This window comes from Zootoca vivipara, chromosome 7 (assembly GCF_965207765.1).
Source record: "Zootoca vivipara chromosome 7, rZooViv2.hap1.1, whole genome shotgun sequence".
Classification (NCBI taxonomy): domain Eukaryota; kingdom Metazoa; phylum Chordata; class Lepidosauria; order Squamata; family Lacertidae; genus Zootoca; species Zootoca vivipara.
In genome coordinates this window covers 76753733-76765755 of record NC_142590.1, presented here as the reverse complement: position 1 = coordinate 76765755, position 12023 = coordinate 76753733, and the positions used below count along the sequence as shown (strand labels likewise).

Genomic DNA, 12023 nt, shown 5'->3' with positions numbered 1-12023 from the left:
TGTGCATGTAGGCACATTGCAGGGAGATGCACAACCAACACATGTAGGGTGGAGAAGACAGAGCCTGCTCCTAGCCGACCTCCTAGCCATATGCATAGTTCAGAGGAACAACTTACATTGTTATTAATTCAATTTATGAGCTGCTTGAGACATAAGAACCATAGCTGCCAAGTTTTCCCCTTTCTCGCGAGGAAGCCTATTCAGCATAAGGAAAAATCCCTTAAAAAAAGGGATAACTTGGCAGCTATGATAAGGACTCTCCAAGTGACTTACCGAATTTCAAAAGCATAAAGCATGGCATGAAATCAGGAAAAAACTAACAACGTATTGCAATAAAAGCTGTACAATAGCCTGTAAAATAAACCCAATAAAATAGCAGTGAAAACGTTCCATCAATATAGAGAAAAGCCATCGGAGTTCTGTCAAGCACAGAGGACAGACTTCCCACTCCTTTGCTGTCCTGGATTTCCCCTGCGTACAGGGGGGAGGTTCAAAAGGTATCCACGTGGTGCTCAGAGAACAATCTGCACCTAAACATTGGCAAGACAAAGGAGATGGTGTTGGGCTTTTGGAGGAAGAGAGGGGAGCTAGCCCTGTTGTATATCGGGCGGGGGGGGGGCTGTGTGGAGAGAGTCTCTTCCTTTAAATTCCTGGGAGTCCATCTTAGTGAAGACCAGGGGTCAGCAAACTTTTTCAGCAGGGGGCCTCAGACCTTGTGGGGGGCCAGACTATATCTTTTAAAAAAAATATGAATGAATTCCTATGCCTCACAAATAACCCAGAGATGCATTTTAAATAAAAGGGCACATTCAACTCATGTAAAAACATGCTGATTCCCGGACCGTCCGCAGGCCGGATTTAGAAGGCGATTGGGCTGCATCCGGCCCCCGGGCCTTAGTTTGGGAACCCCTGGTGAAGACCTTACTTGGAAGGTCAATACAGCCCAGGTGGTTAGGAAGGCCCAACAGAGACTTCATTTCCTTAGGTTCTTGCGAAAGAACAATGTTAGACAACTACTGATGATTTCCTTCTATTGGTCCACGATAGAAAGTGTTCTCTCATACTGCCTTATGGTGTGGTATGCTGGTTTGACAGCCATGGACAGAGAGCCCGACAGAGGGTGGTGAAGACAGCACATGATATCGTGGGCTGTCCCCTGAGTCCGCTATAAATTATCGCAGGAGTCCGTTGCCTCAGAAGAATGAGGAACATTCTCAGGGATTACCGTACTCACACCCTGGCCAGCACTTTTTTAATCTCCTGCCCTCGGGCAGGAGATATAGAAGCATGATAAGCCACACCAACAGGTTAAAGAACAGTTTCTACCCGTGGGTCATGAGGCTGCTGAATGGAAGACAGCAACATTGCAGCTGACGTTCGGGGTTGGTGGTCGTACGACAGCACACAGAATGTAACAAGGACTGAGAGATTGGGGGGGGGGCTCGTTTAATCTCACTGTAAACAAGTGGTACAGTGACAATAAAGTATTTCTAATTAATAATAATAATAATAATAATAATAATAATAATAATAATAATTTATTTATACCCCGCCCTCCCCAGTCAAAACCCGGGCTCAGGGCGGCTGACACAGTAAAATTACAATTAGACATAAAAGAAAAAATAATTAATTAAAATATAGGTTAAGATACAATTTAAGTTTAAATGCAGCCTCATTTTAAAATAGCCCAAATCAAAACCATAGAGAGGAAAATATATGAGTCAGACTGAGTCCAGGCCAAACTAGACTCAGGGCCTCAACTAGAGCCAGGGCCTTTTCAGCATTGGCCCCGACTTGGTGGAACGCTCTCTCACAGGAGACCAGGGCCCTGCGGGTTTTGACATCTTTCCACAGGGCCTGCAAGATGGAGCTGTTCTGCCTGGCCTTTGGGTTTTGATTTGGGCCATTTTAAAATGAGGCTGCATTTTAAAACAATTTTTAAATCTAAATTATATTTTAATGTGCATTTTAATCAATTGTTTTTCTTTCTTTTACATTTTATTGTAATTTTATTGATGTCAGCCGCCCTGAGCCCGGCTCTCACTGGGGAGGGCGGGGGTATAGATAAAATTTTATTATTATTATTACCTTGCGGTAGAGGTTCAAGCACACCCCAGGAGATGCAGGTTTACACAGTTAAAGTAGATTAAACCACCCAGTTGCCCTAGTGCCACAAATCCGCTTTAAAAAAAAGAATCAGTTTGGAAAGTGACAGGGAATTGCACTGAAAAGTATGGGATGGGCATGTTATTACCAGGAAGATGTATGAACACCCTGAAGGCAAATCAGGATGAATCCAGGTTCAATGCTTGTTACCTCATAACTGTCCTGCAAACAAATAAGAATGAATGCTCAGTAAAGACTGGATATGATTTAACTTCCTCTTAAGCTTTGGTGCAAGCAAATCAGGAAGAATGCTCAACTAATATGTCATTTGGAGGAGCCCTAGGTGTGATCAGATGCCACCCCATCTGTCTATATTAATTTAAAATGAGCAGGTCACAGGATTTTCAAGTTTATCTACCATAAACCATACCAAGCGGTCAGTTGTCATCCATTTATTTTTCCATGGAAAGAAATGTTAGGTAGCATTGCTAAGCAATTGTAGGCTGCAGCTTTGATTCCATTAAAAGAAAATCATACAAGCTTATCACACTGTTTTATGCACACTTATCTGGGAGCGAGGCCCATTGAACACAGGGGAAGCTATTTCTGAGTAGACATGCCTACAAGATTACTTTGTATGGCTGCAACCCATGCACACTTAACCAGGAGTAAGCTCCTCTAGACTATACTGTTAAACTGTGGTTTCCATTACAGTTAAGAGCTACTGGATAAAACAGAACTTTTTTCATGCTCTATGGGGCCATACAGCAATCTGTGCATCTTACAAAATTGGAATTGTTGGAATGCTCTATTTAAAGTATTGCTCTCCTGGTTTATTATCCATACTATCTATCTTACATTTAAAAAGTACAGAGCCAAGATCTTGGAGGCCACTACTTCCATCTTTCTCTCCATCCCTACCCAACAGGCTTCTTGGCATGGGGGGCAGCGGTGTGGGGGGGTATAGATTGATCTTGCCAGAGGTCTAACTGATAGCTCACCAAATGCTTTTGTAAGGATGCATGAAATCAGGCCCAGGGCCACATGTTGTCACATTCCTGTCTTTGACCTTACTGACCAGATTTTTTTCCCTCATTTCAGGTGTGTTTTCCTCCTCTTAAGCTATTTTGATTTGGAGCTGAAAGATCCCAATGCAACAATCCCAGCCTTCGACAAGGAAAGATACGGCTTTGGAATGTTGCAGCCAGAGAAAGATGTCATCATTCGATATAAACTGAAAGCTCAGTAAACTTGCACATTTCTTCCCCTTATCATCAAGCTATTCTGGATATCTATTCATGTTCTGCAAGAAAACAGCTGCTCACTGGTTTCAGATGAAATTTATTTTGACATGACATGGGTTGCTAAGGTATATTTTATATGTTATAGCTACAAAGAGGGCACAATAAATTGTTCTCTGTGGCATCTGCAAGCTGCTCATTTGCAAAAGCTAACCGGATGGCTATTGGGCCCCTTCAGACAGGTGTTTTCTGCAACATGTCATTGACTCAATAACAGTGGTGAGCTTATACCGGACCAATCCATACATCATTCTCCTTTCTTCTTTTGTGATGCTGCCCCAATGCCTTCTGGGGGCACTCTCTTACACTATACTGCAACAAAAGTGGAACATTTAAAAAACCCAACAACCTTGACAGCATTTGATGTATAAAAAGTTCCAGGATTTCATCAGGAAACTACAGGGCACGTACCTATTGCTAGCAAAGCAATATGTTTCCCCAAAACATTTCCATGCACAAACTATTGAAAGTTGGAGCATGTGTAACTGCCCTGATACCATCACCATGGATGCATGATAACAAAAGAATGTCTGGAGGAGCCCTTGGTGAGTTTCACCACACCATTGCAGGCCAATATGGTGTACAGTGGTACCTCGGATTAAGAACTTAATTCGTTCTGGAGGTCTGTTCTTAACCTGAAACTGTTCTTAACCTGAGGTACCACTTTAGCTAATGGAGCCTCCCGCTGCTGCCACACCGCCACCACACAATTTCTGCTCTCTGAAGCAAATTTCTGAAGCAAAGTTCTTAACCCGGGGTACTATTTCTGGGTTAGCGGAGTCTGTAACCTGAAGTGTCTGTAACCCAAGGCACCACTGTATATCCCAAAAAACTGGTGGAAAATTGCAGGTGCCATGTGGAACCCTTTGAAGTGATTCCCATGCAACAGGCACAAGAAGACAATAAGCCCCCACTTTGATCCACAAATAGGGGGTCATAGAATTGCAGAGTTGGGAGGGACCCAACTGGTTCATTGCCCTGCAATGCAGGACTATGCAACTGATCGAACCTGCAACCTTGGCATTATCAGCAGGATGCTCTAACCAACTGAGCTAGTGGCTGAAAATATGTTTGATGCAAATTTGCCAGGTTGACCTGTACTTCTTAGGTTAGTGATTTATGCTTTAGGGCTTTTCCGGGACTCAGATGTCTGCAGATTGCAGAAGGGTGATCCAGACAGCAGACCAAGAAACTGCCAAAGCTAGCCTGAACAAAACAGGCCGAGTGTGGGTCACTCAGCAATTGTTTTCCAAATCCCTAGATTTTTTTATTTTTTTTATCTCTTCCCCTCACTTCCTGGTCTGGTTTCCCCCCAACTTCTGTTTTATCACCAAGGCTGCATCTACACAGCTATTTTTTAAAAAACGCTCTGAAAACACTCTGAAAAAGCCGTTTTAAAGCTCACAAAGGAAAATTTCACAGAGTTCCGATTTCAGCTTCACACCACCATCTGGTGTCACAATGTTATAAGACATTTATAATGTTCTATTTTTAGTAATGTAGCTGAGTCCTAAAAGCTTGCAAGCCTCTGTATAATTACTTTAGAGTAAGTCTCATTGAGCTGGGTTGGACTTACTTCCAGGAAAACATGGAAAGAAAATCCAGTCATTCTCTGGATCACACAACCTTACCAGGGAGTAAGTTCTATTGAACTCAATGGAAGTTTATTCTGAGTTGACATGCATTGGATTGTCCTGTTAATTACTATAGTTAATGGAGGAGAGTCAAAATATTAAATAGTGATAAATTACCAAACAAACAAACAAATCTCTAGCCACCTTTTAAAAAATCACTAGTGCACTTTTTGCCTTCCGTTGCTAATGTTTTAATGAAGCCAGCCAGCAGCAAGTATATGTAGAATTGTAGAGTTGGAAATCACAGCTAAAAATCTGTGGCTGGTGGCCATCCAACCTCTGGGGTGGGTGCTGAGTACAGCAGAAACAACAAAAACCATGACAGTTGAAAAACCTTCTCATTGTTTTTGTTTTCAAGTTAGGGTTTGTATAATGCTCGTTATACACAAAGTAGACCTCTTGAAATTAATGGGCATGACTAACAGGTTCATTCGTTTCAATGGATCTTCTCTGAGCTTTGAATACAACCCTTAGAATTTTACTTTGCACAGGGCTTCCACGGGCAGGGCTGACTATGTGAATCCCCCCTAAGCATCCTTAGGCCAGCCATTGTCTCTCAGGCCTCCCTATCTACAATATGGAGATAATAAATTAATAGTGACCTACTTTATAGCGTGCTGTGCAAGCATGACTGAAATATGAATGTGAAGTACTTTGAATACTCTTAAAAGGCTACAATGTTGGACTCAAACTGGAGGAGACCTGACTTCCAATCACACATGACCCAGTCACTATGGCCAGACCCTCAAGATGTCCCTATTTTCCAGGAACAGTACAGGATTTTCAGAAGCCATCCCAGTTTCTGATTTTGATCCTGGAATGTCCCAATCTTCCCTAGGACGTCCCTATTTTCACCTGAGAAATGTTGAAGGGTATGTACTGCTATGGATAAAATAGAGGAGAGGCCCACATCACGCACCGCCTTTAGATCATAGGTGGAAAGATGAGGCATAAAGTTAATACTGTGGTAATATATCCCACGATTATACAACCACTGGGCTTTTTTTTTTTGACAACTTGCCAGTTGTTGTTCTCAGTTAATTGGCTCTGAATTAGTGTATTGATTTTCTTCAGTCGTTTTTCTCTCTTCCCTTTAGTCCTGCTCGCATGACATGTCTGTAGATATGAGTGAGCGGATGGGTGGAGATGCAAGAGGCAAGATTGTGCCCTCCTGGCCTCCATGCTTGCATCTGTTCACCAACCAATCTGAGTAGAACCTGTCCATGAAAAAATGGCATCCCTGGAGGCTCTCTCTGTACAGCCGGGATCTCTGGAAAGGCGATGGTCTCAGATGAAATAGTCAAATAACAGTCCAGTAGTTATTACTTTTCCTAAAGCCTTCGAAATGACACTTTGTTCCATAAGCTATTACTGTTTACAAAATAGTCATGTGAGGGCAACTTAGCTTCAAATACGCCAGAGATTGTGCGGACAGAAGAGTTAAACCTTATGATTGGGGATGTGTACATTAAAAACACAACTTGAGCTTTTGTTACAAACACCTTTATTGCACTAAAATGTTTTCAGTGGCAGAGTCAGATGTGTTTCACAACTGAGTAAAGACATCTTTATTTTTAAAGGCACAAAACCTTAGAGGCAGTGTGGTGCACTGGTTGGAGTGTTGAACCTGGACTAGGAAAATCTGGGGTTTGCTCAGACACAAAGCGCACTGGGTGACCTCTGGCCAGTCACTTTCTTCCTCAGTTTAGCCTACCTAACAGGGTCAACTCCATATATGATTACTATATAATAATGGGCCCTGCTATGGGTCTCCTTGGTGTTGGAAATGGGTACCTCAGATGGAGCCTTTTCGTCGGTGACACCCAAGATCTGTAACAGCCTTCCAAAGGATGCCTGCCTGGCTCCATTGCTGCTTGCTTTCAAACAGGCTATTCTCATTGAGTACCACACTTAACTAAGCTAAATATGTCTTCTCAGCAGTGAGCTCCATTGAACTCAATGGGAGTTGCTTTTCAGCAGACATGGTTAGGATAGCACTGCCCATTGTGTTTATGCTGCTGCTGCTTTTTAGTTTAGATGGGTTCTGTGAGGGAGGGGTTCTTTTTATTACTGTATATTTTTTTACTACGATTATTATGTTACTATAAATTGCCTGCATATTTTATAGAAAGGCCAAAATAAATCTCAAGAATAAACAATCTTAACTTAGTTACTGGCATGCAGACTTTGCCTTTGCTGGTTTATAGAGCTCGGTGCCTTTCTCCACAACCACCAAGCAAGGAAACCCAAGAATTGTGTGTGTGTTAAAAACATGCATCATGTATACAGTGCTGGCAAGGGTGACAGAATTTCCTTTTCCTCCTTGGCACCGAATTGAGCTTGCTTTCAGGCAGGCCCATTGCTCAGAGGTAGAGAATTTGATTTTGCATGCCAAAGGTCCCTGGTTCAATCCCTGGCATTTCTAGGTAGGGCTAGGAGAGATCCCTGCCTGAAACCCTGGAGAGCTGCTGCCAGCCAGTGTAGACAGTACTGAGCTAGATGGACCAGTGATTCGACTCAGTATAAGGCAGCATCCCATGCTCTGGATAGCTGCAGCTTTTACACTGGCAATTTATTTATACTTGATTTAAACTGGCCCAGAAGCTGCAGCCAGTGCGGAATGCACTGGCCAGGCTGCTGATGGGGGCAGGCTACCCACAGCATGGGGCCCCTCTGCTAAAGCATCTTCACTGGAAGCCCATATGCTGCCAGGCCAGGTTCAAGGCTGATATACAAAGCCCTGGGCAACCGGATATACCTTATTAACCTCGATACCTTAAGGACAGTCTCAGCCCTTGTATTCCAGTTCAATCATTGAGATCATTTGGAGCAGTATTGCTAGTTGTCCCCGATGTTACAGAGGCCTGGCTACCCTCAATTGGAAATTGAAGATCTAGATCCTATGGAGCACTCTTCCACCAGCAATTTGTCAGGCACCCTCTCCATTAACTTTCAGGCATCTCGTGATGAATAAGCTTTTTATGCCAACAGGCCTATTCTGTTTATTCCCTCCCCCCATCAAAGTTAGCCAGTCATTTTAATGATTACTTTGTATTGATTTTGTTGTATTTAAAAAAATGTTTTATCATATATGTATATTTTCATAGAATCATAGAGTTGGAAGAGACCACAAGGGCCATCCAGTCCAACCCCCTGCCAAGCAGGAAACACCATCAAAGCATTCTTGACATATGGCTGTCAAGCCTCCGCTTAAAGACCTCCGAAGAAGGAGGTCTTTTGTTGTACTCAGCCTCAGTATTTTGCATGAGATGGCAGTACAGAATTATTTTTGCAAACAAACAAACAAACCCAGCCACTTATCTGGGTGGGTTCCTGTTTGGCTCTCCGCTTGGTCCAATACAAAATGCTTCAGTGCAGAGTGCTGCTCTTCACTGTGCCAGCCAGCCAGCCCGTGTGCCCATTTCCAGGTTACTCTATTCCATTCCCACTTCCGAAAAGCAAATCAACATTTGCGCCTACAGTCCTCACTGGGTTTTGGGGAAGGAGAAGTCACCCATTCACCTTAAGGATTTTTCTAAGGTGGCGGTGGAGATTTCATCATTGCAGTTCTGCAGATTTTGTGGTTTCCCATATGCTTGCTGATATCTCCCACTTTTGTGTGTCTGGTACCAATTTGGCTATATAAGCTATGGCACTCACAGCCTGAACATTGAAATAAAGTAAAAAAAAAATTCCTTCCAGCAGCACAGAAGGAATTTTTTTATTTTGTTTCGACTACGTCAGACCAACACGGCTACCTACCTGTAATTGAAATAAAAGGCACTGAACTAGATTATTACCCCCCTCCCTTAGAATTTATTTGTCCTCATTAGAAGTCTCAGCCCAATTCACATGTTTTATAGTTATTCTGGGAATGGGCACATTAGCAAATGCCCTCTGTGCCCCTGTAATCTGCATGAAAAAACAAGGCTTCTGGTTTCTAATGGCTGTAGCAGTGAACCTTTAAATTACAACTGCAAATAGCAATTTAACAGATCTGTAAATTTCTGCATTAAGTAAGTGGAATGTTTAAATCATGTCAGGAGGAAGAGGTTCGTGGTGAAGCTTAATCTCCAGGATAGTCAGATCTTGCTGATGTAAGTGATGGCGCTCAAGATGGGGAAACTGTGCCCAGAGCTCCAGTCTGTTGCTTTAAGAGATGCAGATCAGCAAGTTACGGTGTTTCGTGCCCATCTTGGAGCTTAATCAGCCTGTATTCACAATCTCACTTGCTATAAAACACATGCCAGCAACCTCTGGCCTTCCAGAGGTTGCTGAACCACAACTCCCACCAGTCCCATTAAGCATGACCAATGGCTAAGGATGCTGGGAGTTGTAGTTCAGCAACATCAGGCTGGCCAAGGAAAACCTGCTATAAAACAAGGATGGGGAACCTATGGGCTTCATTTTCGTGGTGCAGCAATAAATCTATTGGCACATTGCAAAGCTGAGCAGGGTCTGGTATGGTTTCAAATTGGATGGGGCAACCGTATGTTGAGATTCCTGCATTGCTAGTTCAGCTTTCTCCAACCTGGTGCCCTTCAGATCCTTGGGGTTACAACTTCCACCAGTGGGTTGTGTGGGGATGATGGAAGTTGTAGTCTGGGACTCTAGAGGTCCAAGGCTGGAGAAGGCAGAGACAGTGATGATTTTGGCAATCCCCTTCCTTGTAAACAGCATGACTAGAGCAGGCATCCCCAAACTCGGCCCTCCCGATGTTTTTGGGACTACAGTTCCCATCACCCCTGACCATTGGTCCTGTTAGCTGGGGATGATGGGACTTGTAGTCCCAAAACATCTGGCGGGCCGAGTTTGGGAATGCCTGGACTAGAGCAAGCTACAGTTTGATACAGAAATCATTAGGATCCAGCCCTGTGTTTGTAAATATGAACAGCTGTCACCTTTTGTACATGAGAAATACCGGTAGCTCGTGAATACAGAACAGAAAGCAAATACTATCCTTTCAATGAAAAAAAGTGGTGCATGTGTTTAAATTGGGTGGTTATAGTTCAGTCTTGTTACCACACAGAGTATTTGTGGGGTGACACTGGGGTGGCTCATATTCAGGTCCACTACTCCAAGCTCAGGGTGGGATGCAGCCGTCAAAACAAAACTTAATAACTAACTAACAGTTTGCTGCCCCCTAATGGTGTGTATGCACACACACACACACACACACATCTGGAACCCAAGACACACTGCCTCATCTTTCCTAAGGCAAGGCCTGCTATTTGGAGGAACTCCCCCCAACATCATTGCACACACACCCTAAATAAAGTAGTAGAAGATGAAATATAAGGGGGAAAGGAACCAAAAACGCAAAAGGGGGAAATAAGATTGACACTCCTTCACTAAAATGTCTGTTCTGCAGTTACTGCCAGATGACTAGGTACTTATGGGGCTCTCTAATATTCAAGGAAATAGTGAAAAGGCAGAGAATTGGCACAATATTTCTAAAGCTCATGGCTTTCCCCGAGGACACCTGGAAGCTGTCGTTTACCCTACACAGAGCTACAATACCCAGCACCCAGAGCAAATTACAGTTTCCAGGATTCTTTGCAGGAACCCATGTGGTTCAAATGTATGGTGTGGGTGCATTCTGTGTATTTTGTGGAGAAGAGAGAAGCCCCAGAAAGTGTTATGACTCACTGTTGCTTAACAGCGCAATCCTACACGTTTACTCAGAAGTAAACTGAATTCAACGGGATTTCCCCCTGCTGAATTGTATATAGGATCGCAGTCTAACTTGGGAAGAAGAGCAGGATGGGAAACCCGTGGTTCTCAAGAGGTTGTCAGACCCCATCTCCCATCATCCATGACCATAGATCATGTTGGCTGGGGCTGATGGGAATTGGAGTCCAACAACCTCCAGAGCCCCACAGGTTCCTCAACCATGTGAGAGAGGGAGACAGCAAGCCACACTTTGTCAGTGTCGGGTCAAAGAAAAATGTGAAGTGTGAGGGAGGTTCTGTAGAATTTATCCAGTTTATCTTGAGAAAGAAAAATTAGCCAATAGCTCATTATGTTATGGCTATTATGGCTCAGAATGGTTTTTTTAAAACAACAACAACATATGTTATTCCCTGAAATTAATTAGTATTTTTCACTACCCATCTTGGCAGGGAAAAAAACCTTATACTTTGCATAACAAGCAAAATCATAAATAAATGATATGGTGGCAGTCTTTTGAAGCCTGGACCCCAAAAGGATGCCTGCCTTTGCTGCAGACCTCGTTATTAGTGGGGTTACATCTGTCAGGCTTCAGTTTTCTAAGTCACGCTGTGAACAAATTATTTTGTGCCAGCCTTCCTTTGCATGCGGAGAGTGAATGACAATGTCTGTGTTTTAAGATACAAAGACAGGTGCAGGCACAGGTGCAAAAAAAGAGGTGAACAGATGTCCTTAGTCAATTAAGACCTTTTAACAAATACCCATTTTGATGCGCTGGTAAGGAAAATCACCTCTGTGCTGTTGAAGGTTGCAGTGACAACCAAATTAAGAAATCTCAAGACCAGTTTCTCCTATGCCAGCCCTTGAAATAAAATGATATTAAATATGGATGCAGTAAGAAAGGCTCCAACCCTAATATGCACACTTACCTGGGAGAAAGTCTAATTGAATTTAGGCCACAATTGCACCATACATTTAAAGCACTATGATACAATTTTAAACAGTCATGTTTTCCCACAAAGAATTCTGGATGCTGTGGGTTGTTTTTTTTTTACAGGTGCTGAGAGTTGTTAGATCGCTACCCCCCCCCTACCAGAGCTACAGTTCCCAGGGTGGTTTAATAATCAATCCCTTTACACGGGGAACTCTGGCAATTGTAGTTCTGTGAGGGGGATAGAGGCCTCCTAACAATTCTCAGCACCCTTAACAAACTACAGCTCCCAGAATTCTCTGGGGGAAGCCATGATTGTTTAAAGTGACATCATAGTGCTTTAAATGTGTAGCCTAAGTAGACCTTATAGCTGAGGAGACA

At 43.2% G+C, this 12023-nt stretch overlaps 1 protein-coding gene across 3 annotated transcripts in view; it reads left to right on the top strand.

The window, feature by feature from the left end:
• The window catches only part of PTGIS (prostaglandin I2 synthase), a 51120-nt gene extending 43909 nt beyond the window's left edge, over positions 1 to 7211 (top strand). For all 3 annotated transcript variants that reach the window (XM_035123856.3, XM_088674618.1, XM_088674617.1), the window contains exon 10: positions 3208 to 7211. In XM_035123856.3, the coding sequence (XP_034979747.3) occupies positions 3208 to 3355 (148 nt within the window). In that variant the 3' untranslated portion in view covers positions 3356 to 7211. The remainder of the gene's footprint in view (positions 1 to 3207) is intronic.
• Positions 7212 to 12023: the final 4812 nt, after the last annotated feature.